The sequence below is a fragment of the Pezoporus occidentalis genome, unplaced genomic scaffold (assembly GCF_034315485.1).
Source record: "Pezoporus occidentalis ecotype Australia unplaced genomic scaffold, CSIRO_AGI_Poc_V1 ctg93, whole genome shotgun sequence".
Taxonomy (NCBI): Eukaryota; Metazoa; Chordata; class Aves; order Psittaciformes; family Psittacidae; genus Pezoporus; species Pezoporus occidentalis.
This window is the reverse complement of record NW_026916294.1, coordinates 5,832,730-5,856,667: the sequence shown is the minus strand read 5'-3', so window position 1 is coordinate 5,856,667 and position 23,938 is coordinate 5,832,730. Positions and strand designations below refer to the sequence as shown.

General features: G+C 45.3%; 1 protein-coding gene and 1 long non-coding RNA gene across 2 annotated transcripts; both read left to right on the top strand.

Moving 5' to 3' along the window:
- Positions 1-877: 877 nt before the first annotated feature.
- Positions 878-19,966, top strand: KCNK12 (potassium two pore domain channel subfamily K member 12). The gene is made up of 2 exons (XM_062605711.1): positions 878-1,257; positions 18,143-19,966. The coding sequence occupies exons 1-2, from the start codon at positions 906-908 to the stop codon at positions 19,036-19,038; spliced, it is 1,248 nt and encodes a 415-aa protein (XP_062461695.1). The 5' UTR covers positions 878-905; the 3' UTR covers positions 19,039-19,966.
- Positions 19,967-19,983: 17 nt separating this feature from the next.
- On the top strand, positions 19,984-21,366 carry LOC134157117 (uncharacterized). The gene is made up of 2 exons (XR_009962190.1): positions 19,984-20,939; positions 21,006-21,366. It is a non-coding gene; the product is annotated as an uncharacterized LOC134157117 (long non-coding RNA).
- Positions 21,367-23,938: the final 2,572 nt, after the last annotated feature.

The following is a 23,938-nucleotide window of genomic DNA, read 5'->3' as shown; positions in this document are numbered from 1 at the left end:
GCATTTGGCACCGATCCCCAGATTTATCGTTTTCTTGGGTCTAACTTCGTGCAGCCCAAAACCTGGAGTCAGATCAGAAACAACAATTCGTGCACCTCGGAATGCTTGGTATTAATTACTTAAAACGCTACACCAGCTCCCTCAAAAACACCTCTCCCGGCACCAGGCATAGAAAGGATGGTTTAAACCTAAAAACCCACTGCAGGGGCAAAGCGCATCGCACACATTGACGAGGGGGCAACCGCGTTTGCTTTGTCCGCCAAACTCCGGTGGCGCCCGGGGGGGACCCGGCAGCCGTCCGGTTCCGCGGCGGTGAGGGCAGGGAGCGGCATGGAAAGAGCAAGGAAAGGGAAGAGAGGGAAAGGAAAGTTAGGGCAGGGCAGGGCAGGGCAGGGTAAGGTAAGGCAGAGCCGCCCCGCCCCGTCCCGTCCCTCCCCCGGCCGGGCTCAGCGGCACCCTGGGGGCGCGGCACGGGCGGCGGCGTCCCGGCCCGGGGGGGCGCGGTGGCGGGGGGTCGGGGGTCTCTTCCTCGCCGGGGATGCGGCTCCCCGGGGGCCGCGCCGCACGCTCCCGCCCTCCGCCCGCCGTCGACCGGGCGCCGTGCGGAGCCTCCGCCTCCCCGCAGCGGTTTCCCCCGCGGCGGGGCCGCCGCCGCCGCCGCCCCGCATGGCCAGAGCGAGCCGGCCGGGGCGCGCCGCAGCAGCCCACGGCCCCGGGGGCGCGGGGCGTCGGGCTGAGGGCGAGCAGGCGAGGCCGGCGGCCCCGGGGCCCCGCCGGGGGATGACTCAGAGCCGCGGCCCCTGCAGCGAAGCCGCCGCGCCGGGCTCCGCGCAGCGCCGCCCCATGCCCGCGCCCCCCGCCCGGGGCCGCCCGCCGCCCTCCGCGCCCGCCGCGCCGCGCACCGGATGATGCCCCCGCGGGGGGCGGCGGGCTCCTGCCGCCGGCGGCGCCTGGCGCCCCTCAACGAGGACAACGGGCGGTTCCTGCTGCTGGCCGCTCTCATCGCGGCGTACCTGAGCGCCGGCGCCACCGTCTTTTCGGCCCTCGAGAGCCCGTCGGAGGCGGCGGCGCAGCTCCGCTGGAACCGGACCCTCCACAACTTCAGCCGCATCTTCAACATCAGCCTGCCGGAGCTGCGCGCCTTCCTGCGGAGCTACGAGGCGGCTATGGCCGCGGGCATCCGCGTCGACGCCCTGCGGCCCCGCTGGGACTTCCCCGGCGCCTTCTACTTCGTGGGCACCGTTGTCTCCACCATAGGTGAGCGCCGCCCCGCCGGGGCCCGCCGGGTGGGTGCTGCGGCCGCGGTCCCCGGGGCGGTCGTTATAGCGACCAAAGTTTGGGGAGAGGCGCTGCCGCGTTGCTATGGCAACCGGGGGGATGCTTACAGTCCGGTGAGAGCCGGGTCCCTGACATCCACCTCACCCCGGGGTTAGGGAGTCGCGGTCCCACCTCCCTCCCCAGTGCGTGGAGCCGGGAACCGGCGCTGCGCTGCGCTTCGGGTCTCGCCGGGAGCCGCACCGGCCCCCGACCCCAGTAAACTTTTGGTGCGGGCACTGAGGATCCTGAGCGATAGCCAGGTTTTCGCGGTGCCTGATCGCTCAGCTTGGAACTGGTCACTGCTGGCCAAGTTAAGATGCGTACGTGAATCGAGGCATTCGCTGAACTGAATCTCTTCCAGCTGCACCATAATACACAGTCTCCATACGTCCCCGGCTACAGCTGACCGCAGTTACTTGCGTCCGATATGTGATTAGGAAGAGCTGCACTTTATGAGCAAATAGGGACTTTTAGGAGGAGGAATTATGGATTATTTTTTTTTTTTTTACTCTAAAATGACCATTTTTTACTCCACAATATTTAAAAGCATCATTACGAATTGTCATGTGGGAAATTTCCTTGGAGTAAAGCTGCGGCTTTCTGCTGGTGTCAGAGTGTTGCTTGAGAAATCCTGTCCCTGTGGACACCAGATCTTACCGATTTTGTCTTTCTGATGGCCAGCTGTCTTAGGGCTTCTGAGTGTAAATGTCAGGCTTTATTAGAGGGACAGATGTTTATTAGAGGGGCAGAAATGCGGAGCTTGTTGTTGTGCTTAATTCATTACGTTTGGATCTGGTTTTATCAATAGTAACTGATTAATAGAGTTGTGACAGTGACTGCAGCAGTGCTGACAAGTGTCGGTACTTTTTGCATCGAGTAATTCAGTTAACTTTTCAAGTACACCCAGTAGTCCAGTCTTTAAAACACCATTGTAAGTAAGTGTTAGGCTGCCTGCATCACAGTAACACAGCACCATCCCTGGAGACATTCAAGGCCAGGCTGGATGTGGTTCTGAGCAATCTGATCTAGTTGAAGATGTCCCTGCTCACTGCAAGGGAATTGGACTAGATGAGCTTTGAAGGTCCCTTCCAACACAAACTATTCTATGATTTTGTGATTTTTAAGAGATCAGTATGACTGACCTGAATGGATAGACGAAGTTGGTGTATTAAGAAACCCACTCTCCTTGCACCTGCTGTAGCAAACTCAGGCAATGTGTAAAGGCAAATCTGCTCACTTCTTTCCAGCCCTGGATTCTCCTCCCTGTGGTTATTGAAATGAAAAATGTTTCCTCTTCATTTGCAAGCATTTGTTTGCATCTCCACTTCATTGCCCTGGCTGCAGTCATTTGTACCTGGGTGAAGGGAATGAGAAACTCAGCAGGGGTTTTGGCAGTCTTGACAGGTGTAAGTGGCTGAACTAAGAATTGTGTTTCTCGTAGTCCTGTAGTGCAATGTAGGGGACTGCTCTCTATAGCCAATAACATCTACATCTCTGTCCTGGGTTCAGCAGTAGCAGTCATTTTTCTCCTTCGTGCGCAAGATTGAGGCTGAAGATTGTTTTTCCTAAGCTACAATAAAGGCCAGATTCTGCCAAGTGTCCCTCTGAGTGGTGCCTTCCTTTGGCATATTACCTGTTAGTGCTTACTCCTGGATTACTTTCAGTACTGTGAGTTCAGTGAGCCTGCTGTAGAGTGAGGTTTTGCTCCAAGTGAGGAGACAAAGGAGAAGGTGGCTGCAAGTGAAGCTGAGTTGTGCCTTTGGGCATAGTGAAGGCCATGTACCTACCTACCTGGAGTCCATTTGGTTCCTCTTCAGCTCACATGCCATATTATCCTGGTTCTGGGCAATTCCACCTGCCTTCGTGTTACATTTAATTGACAAGAACACTGTCATTACTCAACCTTGCCAAGAACTGCCAGGCATCTAGAGTCAAAACAACTTGCCTTCCTCAACAACTTCATCATTTACGTGTGTCAAAGCAACTTTCTTACTCCAGCTAAACATGCTCCTATCCTAGTGATGCATCAGAAGGCTTTCTTACTCACTGCTTAACAAACAGCAAATAGATGCCATGTCTGTCGAGCCTAAGTCACCCACAGCTTACTCAGCCTCTTATCAGTAGAGGATTCCAACTTACAGAAAACTCAATGCGTCTTTTCAAGTCCTCACTCTGCTCTCACTGGTTTTAATAGAACTACTAAATCCTTTGTATATAGGCATCAAAATATAGTCACCCAGGGACAGGGCTGCAAGCTCTCCTGGGCTTTGTGTAAGCTGAACAGAGGGAGGGAGGCTCCAGTTCCTCATCCTTCTGTGAACACAAGGGTTAGGCACCATTTGGCTTGGAGAAAACTTCTCCATCCATCCTTCTTGAGCAGAGCCTCTGCTGAGCAGACCGTCTTCCCTTCATTAGGTGCTTTGTCTTCTTGTACTTCCCTGGTTGCAGTTCTGCGTCTTCCCTAATTACACAGGGACACAATCAAACCCTCTGGGTGAGAAAGAAACATGTTAGTGAGGTCTTTAAGAAATGGAAGAGAGTAAAAGTGAAATGTTAAGTCTGATCCTAATGCATTTCCCTGAATAGCCCACAAAGCAAGTGGCTTGCAGTCCATAAATCACCCTCTTGATAGCACTCTGGGCATTCATTTTTTTTATTATTGCATTGTTTGTGGTTGAATAATGAAATGTTGAGTCTGTTTTTCATTAGACATATCCCAGTTTTCAGAGCTATGTAAGAAAATTCTTCAATCTAATTTCTGATGGCTTGCTGTCAGTCGACACCACTTATTCAGTCACTATTTTCACTTCAAAAGGTATTTTTTGTAGGCAGTTATTACTGTTCTGATTTCTTTAAGGAACAGCAAGGTGACATTTATTCTTGAGTCACTGGTCTAACTGGCAATGGACTTTCGGTTGAGTTTTTTCTTTCCTTCCCAAAGTTCAAATCACAAAACCCCAGGACTTTGTTAAGGACTGAAAGCAAAGCATAACTCAGGCCAGTTTTCTTCCTGGTAAAATGTTGCAGAGTACAGCATAATTGATCATAGTTTTCCCCAGATTCTGGTAGCATAGATTCATTCTGCACAGCACATAAGGCAGCTCTGGGTGCCTGAAGCTCTGGATTTCTAATGCAGTCCATGAGCCTAGACACTACATCCAGATTTCTTTCCCTCTTTTAGGTGCCTATCCAGTAAAACATACTGAGACATCAGCTTAATAAATTTGGATTTTAAGCTTCTTATGTGTAAGTACACACATTTCAAACATCAAACAATACAATTGTTTTATAGAAATCTGTATCAGGCATTAAAATTGAGCTCCAAAGAAGTACTCCAATATGTAAAAGTGATTTTTCAACCTAATGTTTTTAAGAACCACTTATACTGTGTGTGGATTGTGTTGGGATGGAACATGTCTGGATTACGGGTGCTTGAGAAGGGCTCTTGGGAAGAAAAGGTGCAAAGACCTTCTCTCTGCGCAGCTGTGTGAGAGTTACAGGTGCTTAGGTCACAGTGTGTAGGAGTGAGCAGGACTGTTTATACTTGCCTTATCCCTGAAGTATCCCATTAAATGACTCAGTATTTGGGTGGACTGACAATTCCGCCAAAAGGGATGGGGCATGCTCTGCTCTTAAAGAGGTGAGGCACAGCCCTACAGTGAGATGAGAGACAGGGCTTAGAAGCCCATGAAGAAAGACCATGTAATGAGAGATGTATTTTCTACCAGCTAACTAGCTCCCAGCAGCTGCTCTGTCCTTGCTTAGCGTGTTGGCTGGGTTAGAACTTCTTCTCCCTGGCTACTCTGTAGACACCCAGCATATCCAGCACATTATCTCTGCTTGTGCTCCACAACCTAGGCACCAGAACCACTCACTTCTAAGCTATCCTCTGGCTCTGTGTTGTAGTCTTCTGAGAAAATCTGAATGTCCAGATGTGCTGAAGGTGATAATTCAATAGAAGTGATGTGCAAAGTTGGACAGCCCAGCAAGTGCATGTTAAGATGTTGGGGAGGGAGTGAGCCCTCCTGAGAGCAGGCACTTCAGATGGTAATTTGGCAAGAAATTCCATAAACAACCCAGATGGTCTGTAGACTTTAAGGGGGAAATATATTTGTCCTGTCTTCATTGTTGTATTTCAGGATATGAATTTGAGCTGCAACTGGGGAAGGTTCTGGCTCTCTGTGGATGCAATTTCACTGTCTGTATGGCCAACATAAAACAAAAGGGTGACAGTCAAACCAGAGTGTGCAGCTGATCAGCGTCAGTGTTCTGCTTTCTCAGGGCTCTGCAGTTCTCCAAGGCTTGTACAGGAAGCTTTTGCAGAGGGTTCAGATTAGAGGGCAGTGACCCGTAGGATTGACTTTCTTGAAGTTAAAAAATAACCAAGCAAAAACCAAATGAGAAAGCAGTTGGAAGAGCAAGTGGTATTGTTAAGCTGCAGTGTCAGGTTATTTGTCTTTGCTGTCCTATACGTGGTCTGCAGCCAGCATGAGAGTGTGTTTCAGCTTGGTGTGCTGTGACCAGATCTGATTCCGTAGCCATGTGTGATCAATGTACCAGTGGATTTCCAGAAGTTATTTTCTCAAGTAATCTTGCTAAGGAACAGAGAACAAGATGCTCACTCAGCAGGTCAGTGATCAGCATATTTCTGTGGAGACAAGTGATACAATACTGATTTTCCTCAGATGAAGATTTGGCACCATAGCGATGTTTTCTGCTTGCCACAGCTGCATAGGACTATTAACTTCTTAGGGTGCCGCTGATAGGGATTTCCTAAATGTGTGGCGTAAATTGGGTGCCCTGAGCAGAAAAGTAATCTAAATCACAGCTTGCCTTCTTGTTGGGAGCAGCAACAGGAAACTTTATTTGGGTTACATCCATGTAATTATGCAGATGACTTGAGGTGTCTTCACTGAAGGGTTGCGATGAAATAATTTTGATCCTAAATTTATTGGGTTTTTATTCTGGGAGGCAGGACAGAGGAGCCCCAGTACTTTAAGTAAGGCCCTTCTTAAAAGACAAGAAGTTTTCTGAAAATACTATTTTAGTCAGTGCTACTTAGGGTTTACCTGCCCTTGGAGGGTTATGCCAGACCCACAAAATGAAGCTATTACTGTGCTTCAGTCATCTAAACTGAGTCCTGCAGAGCACATCAACTCAGATTACTTAATCTGCGAGTTTCAGAGGTTTCTTAAATATTAAACCCCATGAAAGCAAGAATTTCAGAACACTAACATCAGTAAGGTAGAGATCTAATTGTTGTTTTATGGCTGAAGATGTTAAGTCAAAGATAACCAGATTAGACTTCTTTTTTGCTGTAGCTGTGGAGTTCGGGGTGCTCAGCTGATGGACGCACTGAACCCTGCGGTCTCCAAACTGAATGTCAAGCAGCAGAGCATCTTAGTGTAGTCACCCAAAAAAACCCATAGGCTGTCTATAACATCAGGGAATAAAGAATATTCCCATCATCGCAGGTCCCACATCTCACAAGTCGGGGGAAGTTTTGTGTTACTATGTGCTGGTTCAGGTTCTAAACAAAGACAAACCGGAGTTTGTAATCAAGGCTTCTCCATTGTTGCGGCGTTCACTCAGGTAATTGAGGGAGCAATGTCTACTTAGTGGACACTCAGCACAGCACTCAGTCTGGTTTTCATTGGTAGTCCTGCTGGGCAGCCAGTACCTGTGTTTCAGTTCCCTATGCTTTACCAGAGCGTAGAGATGTGATTGCAAACCAAACGGTGGTGGGCCAAAATACCGCTTTGACAGCTCTCCATCCACGGAGGTGACACACATGGCTCCAGCCAGTCCATCTTTATCACTAAGCAACCACCCTGTGAACCAGATGCCATGCCTGTAATAGCAGTGAGGACAGAGTAATTGCTGGGCTTATCAGCTGCCCTGTTTACTGTGGGCTCATAAATGCAAATCCTGCCTGAAATCCTACAGGATGTGTTCCCATGGAGCCTGCCTGGTCTCTAGCCTCTGCACTCCCCCTTTTCTCTCTTGGGGATATTCCCTCTTCCATTCTCTTCAATCTCACCTAATGCTCCCCTGTCACCTGCCTTTCCCAGGCACTCTTCATTTCTCCAGCTTCTGCTGGTTGCCTCCCAGTTAGCATGCCCTCCTCTGCTGGCGGTTTGCTTGCTTGATTCGGTTTTGAATATTTGTTTGATGTCTTTGTTTCAAGTTAACAACTACCAAAAGAATTCAGAAGTAAAGCTTTACGGTTCCTTTGTGTTCCTCATTAGACCTGTCCCTCTTCCCTGGGGTTAGCGCTGCTCTTGACCCTCGTTTCTTTTTGCAGTATTTCCTCCTTCTACAACTGTCTTCAGTTTGACACAGCTCATACACACTTCAGCATTTTGTCTCGCTTTTACTGGGGGGTCATCTTTGCAAGCATGCTGCCTTGCTTTAATGTGAACTTTAACTGCTCTTCATCGTGGAGAGAAGAGGAGAACAATTATAGGATAGATTTGCTGGCAATTCATGTAACAATATGCACCACTGGTGTGCTGGAAAATACAGCATCATATCTTTATTTTAATGAACGCAGTATTACCCTGTCTTTGCAGATACTGAAGTCAATGAGAATTTTAGCTCATGCTGTAGTAGCATCAGGGTTAGAGCAACAGACAACCGACTCTGAACATTTAATCATGCAATTTTTAGCATGATAACAGCTTGATACTAATGGAACCATAGCCTGTACCCGCCTGAGCGTCGCTTACCTTTATCAAAAGAGACAGTTTTCATATTGTGTCAGCTCCGAGTACATATCCGAATGCATTTTGGGAGAAGATGGGTAAGGACAAGGATTAGGGGAACGTCACAGTCATCCTGAATGCAGTGAATCTTCAAAGTGATAATAAAACCTTTTGTGAATGGAAATACTGACGTAACAAACAGAATTATAATCTAAGGGGCAATTACATAGCAATCCAGACAAATCAAATAGGTTTAATTTTGTATCTCCTCAATAGCTTGCTTCTGCTGAAGTCAATAGTAGACCAGTCTAAGAGCTTGAGGAAATCCTGCCTTATTCATTTTATTGGCACACTAGGCATAACAAATGTAAGCCTGATGTTGCGAGCCCTTGTCATTACTGTAGGTAATACATCTCCCTGAGCTCAGTGGATCTGTTGGTGGCAATGGGTGATACGTACCTAGCTGTAGACGTGGGGAGGTTTCAATGCAGTCTCTTTTGAATCAAATGAGAAGCAGCAAATTGAATCTAATTGCATTAGATGAGGCAAAGCGTTAGGAGCCTTTTCAAGTAATTAAAGCTTTGGAGTGGAATAAGGTAAGAAATTGAACGGTTTGATGTTAATGTATTACTTACATGGGTGAGGCACTGCTATTGCCCGTGTTTAAAAATCCATCGTAAGTTCTCCATACTTGTTGATGAAAAAAGCAACAATACCTTCATACCCACAGTGATTCTTCAACAAATGTTAACCTTTCTGAGCTTGTAGCATTGCAGCTTCTTACCCTTTAGAAATGATGGGCCGAGTATTCATTAAGTCTTACGGAGGCAGATTTAATCACAGCAGAAATAGCAGCTAAGGGGAGACTTGTGCACATGAGAACTGGGTGAGAAACTAATTCAGGTAATTTCAATTAAAAAGGAAACCAGATAAAATCCTTTTGTTTCTTCATTATTGAATATTCTGTCATCTCTTTGCTCACACCGGGTCTTGTGCAAGCAATATATCCCTCTCCTGAGGACAGACAAAAAGTACACTGTCGTTTGTGTTCAGTGTGTATGAAGCCAAATCTACTTTAAGTCCTTCAGCGTTGGAAATCACCGCGGTGTAAAGACCTTAAATCCAAATTATGATTTTAATGAGAGGGGCAGAAGGAAGCTGTTTGATAAAATGATCTGTCCATTTACAAAAACTGCTACTGGCAGAACTGCGACGACCAGGACAATCGCAGATAAAATGATCTTGGTAACGTGGGAAAGTTGCTCAGAGTCATTACATTTGGAAGTGGTCAAGGGAAATGCGTACTAAGGAAGGATGAGTTAAATGCAGAAATAGAAAGTGAGAAATGAGTGGTTAGTCAGCACTCCAGTCACCCTGTATTTCTATTACTTAAAATTAGGTCTTTGTGCGTTTGTGAAGGAGTTGGAAGAGCTGCTTGAGCAAAAAGATACTTGAGAATTTGTTTCTTTGCATACAGCTGGAGCCTTCTGAAATAAGGGACTCGTGAAATCATATTTAAACCATTAAGAAGTTGCGGTAGATTTATCAGAGCTCTTTAATTAAATTGCAACTGTAGACGTTTGTATAGAGATTTGGAGGAAAAAAAAACCCAAATAGTGGAAAAGATGTTTGCATGTTTAAGGTCTTTTTATCCTATAGGTCCATCTTTATAGGCTAACTCTTTGTAAAGCAGAAGAGCTGAGCCAGCTGTCAAGAAATGGATGTTCTCTGAATACAGTAACTGATGCTTCTTCTCACAAACAATGGTGGCAGAAGAAACCATTTGACAGCCTTTCTCATCTGTAAGGCTTAGAAAGCCCAGGAGTGATATCTTGTTTTATTAGACTTACCTGGGGAAATATGACATACAGCCCAGACCACTTGTGAAATTCAGATAATGCTGTTTCTTAGCCTGAAAGGAGAAGTGTTGAGAAGTGTACTGGCACTGGAGTGGCAAGTTCAAGTATTCTCTCAAAGCCCCTAATGTCTCGAGACTATAACAAAATAATTTGGAAGTCATTATTCTTTTCCCTGTGCAGTTAAAAAAAAAAAAAACAACCAACCCCAAAACCCCAAACATTTTGCATAACCTTGGGTCTACTCAGGCACCTGCAACCCAATGACAAGTTTCAAAAACCAGCAAAAGCAGGTGTGAATGCTAATGTTTGTAACACTCCATTTGAAGTGACAGAGCATAAGTTTCCTGTTAGGGTGTTGCTTAGAAACACAGTTATCCACACAAAACACATTCTCAGAATCATAGGAAAATAAGAGTCGGAGCAGCCTTAAAGGATCAAAAATCAAGATTGTGAGAGAAGTCGACTTCTGAAGCAATGTTTGTCTCATCAGCTGCATGAAGACTGTAGGAAGATGTCAGAGTATGGCTTCAGATGTTGGACTCAACAGAGAGAAGGAAGTGGCCACTCTTGTGGTCCATGAGCTATACCTTCATGTACATCCATGGTCACTGTGATGGACTTTGTATACTTCTTGGCTATCACGCTTTTGTTTTCTGCTGATTTTTGAAAACAGTTACTCTAAATTGAGGGCTCTTTCCTGTGTCTGATAGTGTCTCAGCAACCCCTGTGGTTTAGCTGAGGTTTGGCACTGCAGTAAGACAAGGCAGATGCTTTTGCACCCAATCTGGAATGTGAGCAGGGGTTTGATACAGCCCCAACAGCTGCTAATGTAGGATTTTGAAGACCCTTAGCCTCTAGTGCAAGGAAGTTTTTCTATAGTAATACAATTTACTCAAACAACAGAGGAGCCTGTGGGCTATATTTTCTCATTATTAACATCACCACCATTTCAGAGAAGATCATGGCAAAATGGCTTTCCCCAGCTGTTAGGATAAGGAGGGAAAGAAAACCAGGGATAAGACCCTGCAATCATCATGTGCGGAAGCAGCTCTGGACGAGCTGAGGTTTAGGTCACAGGGATTCAGGGTGCAAGCAGAAGAGTGTCTTGCTTTCATCCCCATTGTCTGGAAGTCTTTCTTTGTGAAGTGGTTTAGGACTAATGTAGCCAACACTAACCCATATTCTTCCTGTTTTAACAAGCCATTAGAGCCCCCACTGTGCCAAGGGGCAGAGTAACTGACAGAGAGGGTTTAGTATCATCTTGCTTAAGATTTGCCCAAGAAAGGTAGCATAAAATGAAGCAAATAGTTTCAGTCTTTGTAACTGTAAACCAAGAGTTTAACAGACAAGATTATATTATTTGACAGCAATAAAACCTGAAGCGTTGGAAGAAAGATTATTTATGAATGATATATAGAGAGGAATATTAATAGAGAGGGAATACTGTCACGCCAGGTGACATCTCCATCCCTTTACAGTGAAGAGGTAGGAAGAGTCATGTCAACTTGTAAGTCCTGACTTTTTTTGTGCAGTTTGAATTCTTTCTCTTCTGAGTTTCATCCTTCTCCAAGCTTCATTCTCCATCATCTCCTCATGATGGGGCCCCTGGAGAGGGCCTCTGTCCTTCATTATAAACTGTGTTCTGTTGCAGTAGGATTAACCAGAAAACCCAAACATAAGCTTGCCAAAGATTCTGGGCCTCAAGCCCGTGACTTTCCCCATTTGGCACAAGTCAGTCCCCATTTGCTTGCACAAGGTACATAGAGGAGCAGCCAGCCCCAGCCAGAGAACTGTAAAACTGATTTAGAGACACTTCGGCTTCTTCCTGAGCTTGGTTCTGCGCCAGAGCAGCTTGGCCAGACCTGATGATCAGCCTTCTTCTGTATTTATTGGGCTGTGCCTCTATGATAATGGCATTTTGTAGTGAGCAAGGGTGGCCTTGTTTAGTCTTTGGTATGCGCTTTCTTCTCACACTGTACACAGAAAGGGCAACATGCAGTACAACTGAGAAAAATAAGCTTGCCTACTTGTAAATAAACAGAACAAGAGTGCTGGTGCAGCTGCAGCTCCAGTCTTTCTCTTTTTAAGGGTCGTTTATCACTCAGGTTCACAGAAGTTAAGCCACTTGAGCTGATACATGCACCTCCTAAATACTCACTAGAAACTGAAGATCTTCCCTGGAAAGCTCACCTAGAAGGTGTCAGCATAGAAAAACACACTCGGGAAGCGTGCTATGATCAGCAGCCAGGTTTTGAGGAGGTTATTACTCTCCCCTTTCCTAGGGGATCTTAGGGGGCACTCCCAATGCCTTAGACCCCATCAAGGGTTCTGAGAAGAAACATCACCCTTAGTCTTCTCAGGTCCAGCATATCCTTCATCCTAAATACATTATTCCAAATCTTATCATGTGTGAGACCTTCTCTGTAGGGCATAGGGTCCCCTCCTCACCTGCCTACTGATATGGCCAGGTATCAGCCACGCATGGCAGCACCTCCACATGCAAGGACCCTGCCTCTGGGGTCAGGATTCATATTCCCATCAGAGGAGGTTTCCTTGCAGCTTCGTAGCTCCCAGGCTGCCCTGTCTCCACTATAGCAGAGATCCGCCACCACCTTATCCCCTCCAGAATTTCCTCTCCAGGGCACCCACGTGCCCTCTTCAAACCCAGGACCACAGCCACCGGTGCCTCTCGTACCTCCACGGCCCTCTCCATCACACCACTCCGTTGCTGGTGCCTCCTGCTCCGTTTCCACAGGGCAGTCCCTTCATGGCATCCTTCTGCTTTCCAGGGATGCCCATGGGAGTGCAAACCACTTGCCCATGAGCAGCAATCACAGGTTGCCAGAGAAGTGGGGAAGTCCTGGCATTCCTGCCCTGATGCGGCTGCCATGCTGCTGTCCAGCCCTGTTTCTCATCCTCACCAAGACACTGTTGGGTATAATTTTAGGTTCATCTTTGTCATTCACCTCTGCAGGAAAATATTGTTACCTCTCGGTCTCTTTATACTTTTCACATGCACCTGGTAACTAGCAACCATTTATTAGCTTCATCTTTTAGTTATTTAATGTCACAGTTGCCAAGTTAATCACTTTTTTTTTTTCTTTTCAAGGAAGCTTTGGTTATTTTAGGCTGGCAATTCTATTAACTCTTTTAAAAACCAGTATATTATAAAGAGGAACGATAGTGTGGCCATGACCTTTCACACTGTGATTTAAATCACAGCCAGCAGGGAAACGCTGAGGGTGATTGATTCTGGTGTTCGCTGGTGTTGTACATCGCAGCGCTTTGGATGACCAATAACCTGTTCACAGTTGTGTGTAAACAGAATAGAATTGGTCCTGTGGCAAGCTGTTAATAGTTGCCTGCAGCTTCTTGAAACTCCTTAGTGTTCAATTAATCATCTCCTGGCTCTGTTCTGCCAGTGTGACTCCTTTGAGTAGCAGTTGTCTCAAGCAACAGCTTGACCTGGACGTGCATTGAGTTTATCATGGTGCTTTTTCAGGTCACAGAGTAGGCATCTTTTCCCATAGTCTCTGGTGGATTGGGTGCATGTGTGCACATTTTCATGTACCAAACACTTAGAGGAGTTGGGGAGAACAAAGACCTGCTTTAGCTCCCCCTGGTTCACCAAGCAGATTTACAGGAGCTCTGACCATCTGCTTACGGTAGGCTTTGGGGAGAAAAGTCCATGTTAACAGAATGTTAATAAAATTGGAAAAAAAAATATGAAATGCCAGGAACAGCCTGCTTATTCAAGTTGAAGTGGTTTACCAAGGATGGGTAGATGAGTGATCCTTATGAGTCCCTTTCAACTTGAGATATTCTGTGATTCTATGATGGATAGATGATAGACAGGGAGACTATAGGGCTTTGAGCAACATGATCTAGTGGAAAATGTCCCTGCCCATGGCAGGGGGGGTTAGAACTAGGTGATCTTTAAAGTCCCTTCCAACCCAAACCATTCTATGATTATGGGAGTCGCATAGTTACTCAGTGTTTTCTCCATGGGATACCTATTCCAGTGCATGGGTCACCAAGGACTGCAGGCTTGTGTATGATACAGGTTAGGCCAGCCCTAAAACCTGCAGTGGTATCTCATATCTTCAGACATAGCATGGGTCTAAGTTAAAGTGTCTTAATACACAAAGTGCTGGGGCAACAACTAATGTTCAGAGGCTCTGTTTCCAGAGAGTAATCTAAAGGAGATGAGATGTGATTTTACAGCAAAATTTATACTAAAGGCTCCAGCAGTGGAAAAGCTCTAAAAAAAATTACAGTTTGAGCCCAAAGGGGGGTATTTTAATAAAGCAGGCTGACAAAGATGTTAAAGGGAAAGGAAGTTTTTCATTTGTAGTCTGAAAATGCAAAGCCAGGTGGAAGAACTGCCTTGTGGAATTCTCGCTCCTAGGGCAAAAGCATTGGATGCAGCAGGTTTCCATCTGTGGCAGTTTTGTCGGCTCTGAGCTGTGACCGTGTATCCAGGGCAACTGTTTCTGCGTGTTGGGTGGTAAGGAGCTGTAGAATAAATGAAAGGTAGTTGTGAAATACACAGGTATGACTGTCGGGCAAGGATGATGAAATATTAACAGCTGGCAAAGGGGTTGAAGGGAGCACCAGAACCCAAATTCGGAATATGGTGTTTCGTTCTTTGATACGGTGTATGTTAACTTAGTAAAGTCCAACCAAGACTATTGGAAAGCCATGAAATAAAGCAAGTGTGGAACAGACATGAAACAAATTGGTTGCTCCTACTTTATGTGTCTGTGTTCTGTAACCCCCATCTATCAGGGACCAGTCTTGGATAGGAGCTTAGTCATTACGGTGCGAGAACTTCTTTCCGTCTGGAAGCAGCATTCTAGTTATGGGGGGGTTTCTGTTTATTACTGAAAAACCATTTGTTTAAAAAGTTATATTCAGCAATTTTAGTTTCTTTTGATTCCTTTAAATGTAACTGCATTATACTTGCATAATGGTATGGGGGTGATGCTAGTCTCATGATTAAAGTACTCTGGGATTTAAAATGATTGCTCATTTGTGCTGACTTGGATGTATGAGCCAAGTCTCATGGCAGGAAAGCTGGTTAAGAAGAGCTGGGGGGCTGGCTGAAAGAGGCAGGGACACGCTGCCATGGTAAAGGCTGGAAGAGTTTCTTATATTCAGTTTTCAGGGTGAAAACTTTCTTCATTCTCTGGGTAAATAGGCAACTTTAATGGAAAATTTTCACTCCCTTTTATCTCAAAGTAGAGTAAAACATCTGGCCTGAAAGTGGAGCTCACAGGTACTAAAGCTGCTGCTATTCCTTTTTGTCTTCTGGCATCAAACCTCTTTTACCCATAAGAAAATAGGGAAAAGAAAAGAAAGCAGGAGCAACAGGAATCGTATCACGTGCTTGTGCAGTCTCACTGCCTCTGGATTCCATCACCAGCTTAAGTGAGTTAAAAATCCAGATGAGCAGAATAGTAACCACAAAACCTATTATGCAGGGCAGGATGAGGGACTCGTCAATGGCCAGCACTTACCCATGAGGGGCTGCTGAAGGGTGTTACCTGAGAGTTTTTATCATCTCCAATTCTGTTTGTATGGGGAGAAGTAGGATTGAGCAGCTGAAATTAATGCTGCCATAGAGCTTGTAGAGACAAGAAGTGGTGAGGTAGATTAGGGCAGAATTATCATGAGGGAGGTTGAAATACTGTGTCTGTTCCACACAGAAATCAACCTCAAGGTACCTGTGCAATATGTGTCAGGGCCACCAAGAAATGCAGAGCATCTCTCTTGGAAACACAGGCAGTTCTGGATGAATTTGTTTTACCCTGACGACATGATGTGCTTACCTTAGAGCAGGGGCTGAGCTCAGAGGTGTTGTACAGAACATACCAGGACTAATGCCTTACGGTCCAGGTGGTGTTGAAGGGACAAACACAGCTAGCAAAAGAAGACGCTGCACAAAAAGCACGAGTGCACTTCTGTCTGCTAGCTGTTGACCTGAAGTTGCTGTGTTTGCCTAGTCTTACTTTTTGCCTGGTTTATGTATTTGTTAGCACTCTCATGGCTGTGATGGGTCCTTTCACCTTGCATAGCTACATGCTCAATAATGCGTCAGAAGATCTTGCTTAAACAAACCTCATCAAAAATACAAAACTTCACCACCTCTCATGAATGATCCCCAGCAAATACTAAAAAGCTTCAGCACATTTACAACTTGATCCAAACTGTCACTATTTCTCTTTTTTTTAATTAATAAATGTGTCTAGCCATATGTGTGACAATAAACCCATTTATTTTGATGGTGATGTTCACATGCTCGCTGTGAAGCACATGTTCAAATGTTTTGCTGACAAGGCATGGGCGAACAGATGCTTTCTCCATAATGAGCTGGCCGTATATCCTTAGCTGGCAACCACAAGCTCCGTGGCTTCTTCTAAGGACCAGGACCTGGTGGGTATTCATCATCATATGAGAAGGCTTCTGCAAGCAACCAGCCCAACCCAGGTAACAGCTTCACCCCATAGAGGAGGAGGAACTAGGAGAGCTTCCCAGTCACACATGTTAAGCCTGGAAGCCCGAGGCAGGCTTCATGAGGTCTCCTCAAAGGTGGTCTTTTAGCATGACAAAACAGAGAGGCTGTGGGTCCAGAAAGCAAAATCTGAGGACCTTTTTGCTAATGTTTTATTTTCTAGTAATACTGTGAAGGTTTTTCACTGCCCTTTGCAGAAAAGACTGTTTCTGCTGTGAAGAAACCGATGATGCAGTATAGTCCGAATTGCTGGCACACAGTTGTTCCCAAGCATGCCAGATCCGTTGTGAAAGTAGAACCACCTCCTTCCTCGTGCACCTTCCTGGCATTGAAAAGACATTTCCAAGTTTGCTTTTCATGAGCGTTCCCGTTCTTGTATCGACAAATGCAGAATGCTGTATCAGTGAAGCACACAGGTAGCACAAATAAATTACACAGAAAAATAGAGTCATTGCAAAAATAAATCAATGTATTTCAAGCAGCAGTGTCATCTAATTTTCCGGTTCTGTTTAAAGCTGCATCATGATAATAAACTGGGTTTAGTGATGTCATTATGCTCTATACCAGAAGTTTGTATTCACAAACTGCCATTGATGTGGTCAGATGTTGATATTCACCTCCCTGAATATGTTACTTGCTCAGCATTTATACAGAACATTAAGGTGAAGATGTTTTGGCATGCGGATGTGTCACACACCATTAATTTAGATTAAATGTGGTTATTTATTCATGTGGCACCACATTTAGCCATGAACAAATAAAAGCAGCCTGAACAACTGAGCATTTTTATGGGGAAGAAGAGCAGGGCAAGGACAGTAGTTACAGGATTGAGTTTCAGAGATAGGATGTGAAATACATGTTATTATTTTTCATAAAATAACTGGTATCAGCAAATAACATGGAGCAAACTTACTGTATCTGCATGCAAGTTTAAGATCGCTTTTGCAGTTATTTAAGCATCTGTAGCTACAAGGCACTACTACTTATATAGAAAAGTAGGTGTATGAGTAATGTCAAAATACAATTCTTGTAAAGAGGAGGTGAATTAATATTGCTGCTGTCTCTTTCCTGAGTTTGCATACTCTGATTTTCCTATTTAACTGTGCAGCAGTGTTTTTTGCCTGCTGCAATTACCAGTCTGCCAGACGGCTCTGCAGTATGGGTATCTCGCTGATGGCTTTTCCTTCCGTGGTGGTATCAGGTGGGCTGGCCGCAGTTGGGATTTGGTTAAGGCTTTAAAATGCTGTGATTTTAAAAACAATATTCAGTATTTGGGAGTTGTTGGGTTTTTTTCCCTGTTTTACAACATGAAAATTCTCATCTTCTCGGGGAATGGTATAATCAGACCTTGGAAACAAAAGCGTTACGCTGGGTTACAGCTTGTAACAGAGCTTAAGCTTTCCATCAGGTCATGCTGACTCATACACGTGGGAGCAGAGAAATGGCCTCTTCACCTCATCCCGAGAGGTTTGGACTCAGGAATGCTTTCACTTGTATTTACTGAGTGGTAATATGCTGCCTTTCATCTCTGTGAGGAGTTTTTACTTGCTCTTGAGTTTTAGTCATCTTGTTGGGCTTACTGGTGCCCTCTTCATTCTTAACAAAACTTGGTTTCGTGTTGGCCTAAGCTGACTTAGGAATAGCATGTCTTTTGTCCGGTGGGATGGGACCTTTGTTAAGTTACATATGTCCTGAGCTTACATGTGAAACACTATATCATTAACATGACACATTTATCTCCACCTTAGGATTTGGAATGACCACACCAGCAACCGTGGCTGGAAAAGTATTCCTCATCGTTTATGGCCTTTTTGGGTGTGCTGGGACTATTCTTTTCTTCAACCTCTTCTTGGAGCGCATTATCTCTCTCCTGGCGTTTATCATGAAGGCATGCCATGAAAGACAGCTGAGAAGAAGCGGTCTCCTACCTCCCAACTTCCGAAGGGGGCCAGCTATGTCTGGGGTGGGCAGTCTTGTGGGCTGGAAGCCCTCCGTTTACCATGTAATGCTGATCCTGGGAATTTTTGCTATTACCCTTTCCTGCTGCGCCTCCGCAATGTACACGGCAGTGGAAGGATGGAATTACATTGACTCCTTATACTATTGCTTTGTCACCTTCAGCACCATCGGGTTTGGAGATTTGGTAAGCAGCCAAAACGCTGCTTACCAAAATCAGGGATTATACAGATTCGGAAACTTCATATTTATATTAATGGGGGTATGTTGCATATACTCTCTTTTTAATGTCATCTCAATCGTAATCAAGCAAGTTTTGAACTGGGTGTTGAAAAAATTCGAATGCAGATGTTGCCCAAAGTGCCATAAATCAAGTGCCCGCCTTGGACGTCGCAATGCCATCACCCCAGGAGCCCGCCTGCGTCGACACAACATCTCAGTGGACGCTGATGGACAGTACGACAGCGACACTGAGGGGAGGAGGCTCTCTGGAGAGATGATCTCCATGAGGGAGCTCACAGCATCCAGTAAAGTCTCCCTGGCCATTCTGCAAAAGCAGTTGTCCGAGACGGCCAACGGCTACCCGAGGAATGTCTGTATCAACACGAGACAAAACGGTTTCTCTGCAGGGGTGGGTGCTCTGGCCATCATGAACAACCGCTTGGCAGAAACGAGTGATTCTAGGTAGAGTTTTTGAAATTCCTTTTGTTTCTTTAATAAAAATAGGAAGGGGGTTAGGGTGGAATTACCACTGTAAGCTACTGGGAGGTTTTCATTTCAGAGACAGCTTTGGTATTCATTGGGTGTTCAGTTGGGGGTTTTGTAAGTCTTCTCTAATATGCAGTAACATCTTTACCGTAATGCTACAATTTTCCCCAAAGGGATTTTTGGAAGAGACTTGAATGTCTTTGGTGCAGTATCTGATGCAGTTATAGAAGGATGGTGTGCGTGGTTAAGATGGTGTCAAAACCAAGATGTTGTTCTTCAGAACATTAGCCTGAGCCCAAACTCTGTGTCAATGCATAAAGTAGGCAAGTTTGGCTCCAGATTCAAACTTGGGGTTGATAAGGGTTGGTTAAACCAGTATTTCACTGTTTGTTGAAGTCTGGATCCGGCCCTGAATTTTGTACCCAGTGCTCTTCAGCAGTTCCTCATGACAGGCCTGTATATAACATACACGTAGGTGACTGCAGTTACATCAGCTTTAGGGTGATTGTGCTTCACTTGAATAATGTTGCTGACTTCAGTGACAGAGGGTTGAATGGGCTGAATTCCCCTGTCTACAAATGATGGTTTTTAGCCATTCTTGTCTGAAACACTAGCTGCTACCTAACTCTTCAGGGGATTATCAGGGAAATGTGCAAAACCATTCCTACCTGCTGAATAACTGGAAACAGGCAATTGTCAACTTTGGTACTGACTTCATGTAATGCAGGAGAAGCCAGTATGCACCTCTGGTGTTTGCATCACCACTGAAATGCTTATTTCATTACTTTTATATGAAAATAAGTACCTAAAATGAATGTAGACTCTCTGTGGTCCTAAATTTGCATCTTCTAGTTCTGCAATATAGTTGCAGAGATTGATGCAAATGATTTCCTTACTGTTCTTTGGGGGACCCACAAATCTGTGTAGGTTATATGGAAGGGAATTGCTTTGGAACTCCCCCAGATGGCTTCCCCCCCAGAACGTTGTTACTAAGTCAGAAGTGGCTGTTACTGCTATCTTAAGTCATATTTAATGTGTCCTAGCCCAAATTGCTGAAGAACCAGAAGCAAACCAGGTCTAAGTGTCTAGTTCAGCAGGACAAATGGGTGCAAGGGAATTGCCGCAAGTCTCTTTCAGAAATAAATGCACAGCTCTGGATCATTTCTCTAAATTCTCTGTCCTTTGCCACTCTTTCAATGCTGGGAAGGTAATAAAAAGGCTTCTGCTGATTCCAGCAGAATCAAATAAGAAATAAAACTTAAGCTTAACTTCTGAGACGGGACAATGGCCTGCTCTTGAAAACCGCTTGGAAAATTGCAGGCAAGACCTTGAGTACCAGGTTGAGCACTGAAAAAGCTGCTGAAAACAAAATAGGAATAGTAAAAAAAGTTTGAAAGTATTTCCATAATGTGAGATTTCATACAGATATTTTACTCTGTTGTTTACTTACTTTACTTTGCCTTGCATGGGTTTGGGGAATCCATCATTTTTGCTTTCCTTTAGATTTGTAGTAGTGCAAAAGATTTTGGCATTTAACCTTGGAAAAGTAACTTTTAAGTTGACATTTCGCACACTTGAGTCTGCCAGCTGAAGTATAGCAGTGATTGTATCTTTTGCCTAAAGGAGAAGGGATCCGAGCAGCAGATAAACCATCGCACGTGGATCCGTGTCATACTGTAAGTGTAGTCACAGCTTTTATCAAGATGCATTTGGACAGAAACATGCAGTGATGTTTATGTTCTTTTCTAGCTGATACAGGCTCATGCATAAGAGGACATGGTATTCAAGAGGCATTGATCTGGCAGGAGCTTCCTTGGTGGCAGAGAGACTCCCTAAGGCCCATGTGTCTGAGTACCCGTTTGTGTCTGAGTACCCGTTTGTGTCTGAGTACCTGTTTGTGTCTGAGTGCCTGTTTGTGTCTGAGTGCCTGTTTGTGCTCCATCTCAGATGCTACCTTTGAGTGGCCCTTTGAAGAAGCAGGCAGAGATCAGAGTGTTTGGTGATCCTCATTTGAAGCCCACCGAAGGATAAATTTAAGCAGGATGTATAGGGGCAGGTCACGGTCTGGGAAGGACCCAAAGACTGACTGCAAAGACCCAGTTCAGGAAGGCCGTTTCCATAGACACAGGGGACATCTTTGGAACTAGCAGAGGCAGGGAAGCAAAAGAATGGGACTTGATTTTTTAAGTAAGTTATTCGTAAGGATAAATATTATAACTATGATTAGGGACCCATTCAAATCTTTGTAAATTGTTTTCAAACTACCTGTTCCTGCCTGGGAAATACAGTGAAATAATATGAAATTGAACATACCTTCTTTGCTATTTCTGTACTTTTTCAGAGCCCAAAGGCAGACTTGTAATATGCCTTAATTGTTTCTGAGTCTTTTTGGTACCTTTGGTACCATTGGTCACAGTGGTGCCACTGCAGGACCCTTAGCAGTCCCGACTCACTCCAGGGCGAGCTGAATTAGCTCCTAGAGCTGGGTTCCCCAAGTGATGTGGGCATCTGATTGTTACTCTGTCCACTTAGGTCTAATGTTTCTTTACTCCTAAGATCCTTGATAAACTTCATTCTGCTTCTTCTTAGCCTCAGAGACATCCAAGGTACATGCCCAGTTGTATACCAGTGCCCCTATTTCTTGCAGGGCAGGTATCCCCAGAAGCTGACATAACCACAGGAGCCCCAGCTTGTATCTAAGCCCTGTAAAAATCCCTAAGCCCACTTGGCTCATCAAGGCCAGTTTATGGAGGGTTCAGAGCGTGTTTACTGATGTGGATCTCACAGGGGGAGCATCTGACAAGGGATGTCCTTACAGCTTCCTAATACTCAGTAGCTGAAGTATTTTTCCAAGGACACATGAAAACCAAGCTCCAAATCTCTACTCTTCGGCCTAAAAGCACTGTCAGGGCTCCCATCGCCCATGTGCATGAGTACATGAGCCAAGAGGACATAAGAGATTTGAGTTCAGTCTTTCCTAGTCCTTCCTGTTCGCTCTTTAGATTTTTTGGGGGTGACAGCTTCTCTTTAGACTTGCCAGACTTGGGCACCTGATTCCTCTCTTTTCTTATGCATGATCCAACTCAGGATTCCCGGGGCAGCCTGCTCCTTTTGTGGATCACACCCTAAACACGCTTCGCCTGCACCAGGTGCAATTCCTCCTGGTGTTTCATTTTCACAAACAAAGCAGATACCTGTAGTACCCAGACGCAGGCTGAAAGAAGCACAAGAAATCAGAAGGAAACTGGAAGAACAGAGAAAGCACACTGCACTAGATTGCACTTTCTTTTCCCAAGGTAACTCGGGAGTTGTATTACATTCTTGAAACATTGGGGGTTTATTTTTGGACAGCCTTGGAAGAATGCCATTAACTTAGGATTTAAAGGTTCATCTTCCCTGACACAAGCCCCTCTGAACCACCCTGCAGTGACTCCCAGCTGACGCAGATGCAGACATCCCAGTTGCCTGCTGAGCAGATGTAGAAGCAGCACAGGCAGGAGCCCAGACCCCATGCCACGAATTGGTCTTTTGCTGCCTGAGCCTGAGAAGGGCATTTGGGAGCAGCAGAAAGCTGCAGGGCTTAGAACATCCCTGTGAGCCAGCCCACAGTGGGAGCAGTGATTACGCAGGCATTAGCTGGTCAGATCTCTAGTGAGAAGGGAGGAGATACCGTGTTCACCTAGCCCATGTGCTCATACCTTGCAGCTGAGAATTCACATGCTTATGAAGGTCAATAAGGGACAATGACCAAGTGACATCTTTCCCTTGGAGCTCAGGGCAGAATGGTTACAGGGAACAGTTTCTTGTGAAACCTGTAGTGTTTGGCGAGTCACTACATCTGCTTCTTGGGGGTTGTCTTCTGTGTGTGTGTGTGTGGTGGACAAAGTTTGGAGTCTCACTGAGCTGTCATCCTGTTGGTCTCTTTGGTTTCTTCCCATCTGCAAACACACTTCTCATTTTGTGCAAAATAAATCGGATTGCTTTTTCTTCCCTTGTAATGCAAAGGATGTCCTTCAGATGATACACATGTTCAGAGAAGTAATCTCATTGACCTCAGTTGCAGATGGAAGTTTCTGAAGGATGAGGCTGTAGTTTGCCTGCCTCCCTGCGGAAGAAATGTTGCATGAGTAACTCCCATTACTGCTAGCAAGACATACAGAGGTAGCTTAGGCGGTGACTGGGGCCATGCAGCAGTACGCACAACTGAAAATGGAGAGAAGAAAATCTGTTATAAAGGGTATTTGTGCCTCTGACATGTACATGCTACTTGATAAACTAGTTGCCAGCTCTTATTACAGCAAAACTTACAGGTAGAAGACAGGAGAGGTAGAAGAATCACACAAAAGCTCTGTCCCATGCCATGCCTGAGTTACCTAGAGATGCACTGTGATGCTGCCAGTTGTGTAGTGCTGGTGTCCCAGCACAGCTTCAGCCCCAGGCCAGTCTTCTCCTCCCCAGCTTTCTACAGACAAAAATTCATGTATACTATGCCCATGTATACCGTTTACCTGTATTTCAGCCATGACTTGCCTCTGAAAGGAGGATTAAAGCAGCAATGGAGGCCATATACCCAGGCATGCAGGCTCGCTATAAACCTGATCGCCTATGTGGGATGAATTTATAGTTACACTGAAATCAGCTGTAGCAATGCGACTGGTCTCAATTTTTGTGTTTCTCTAACCTTTAACTTGGAAAGTATTCAATGGCTAATTATTGCAGTGAATGTCAGAGCTAATCTAAACAAAATCATACTTTGGTGATTGCTAGCAAATCCATGGGTATGGCTTCTGCTCTAATTGGATTACTAATGTGCCTTTCCAAACCAACACGCGTTTTCAGTGTTGCATTTAAATAATACAAGAAATGTTACGAAACATAAT

Coding starts and splice junctions, on each gene's coding strand:
- KCNK12 (XM_062605711.1), top strand. CDS start 906: ATGATGCCCCCGCGGGGGGCGGCGGGCTCCTGCCGCCGGCGGCGCCTG. Junction 1,258..18,142: donor CACCGTTGTCTCCACCATAG/GTGAGCGCCGCC, acceptor TCTCCACCTTAG/GATTTGGAATGACCACACCA.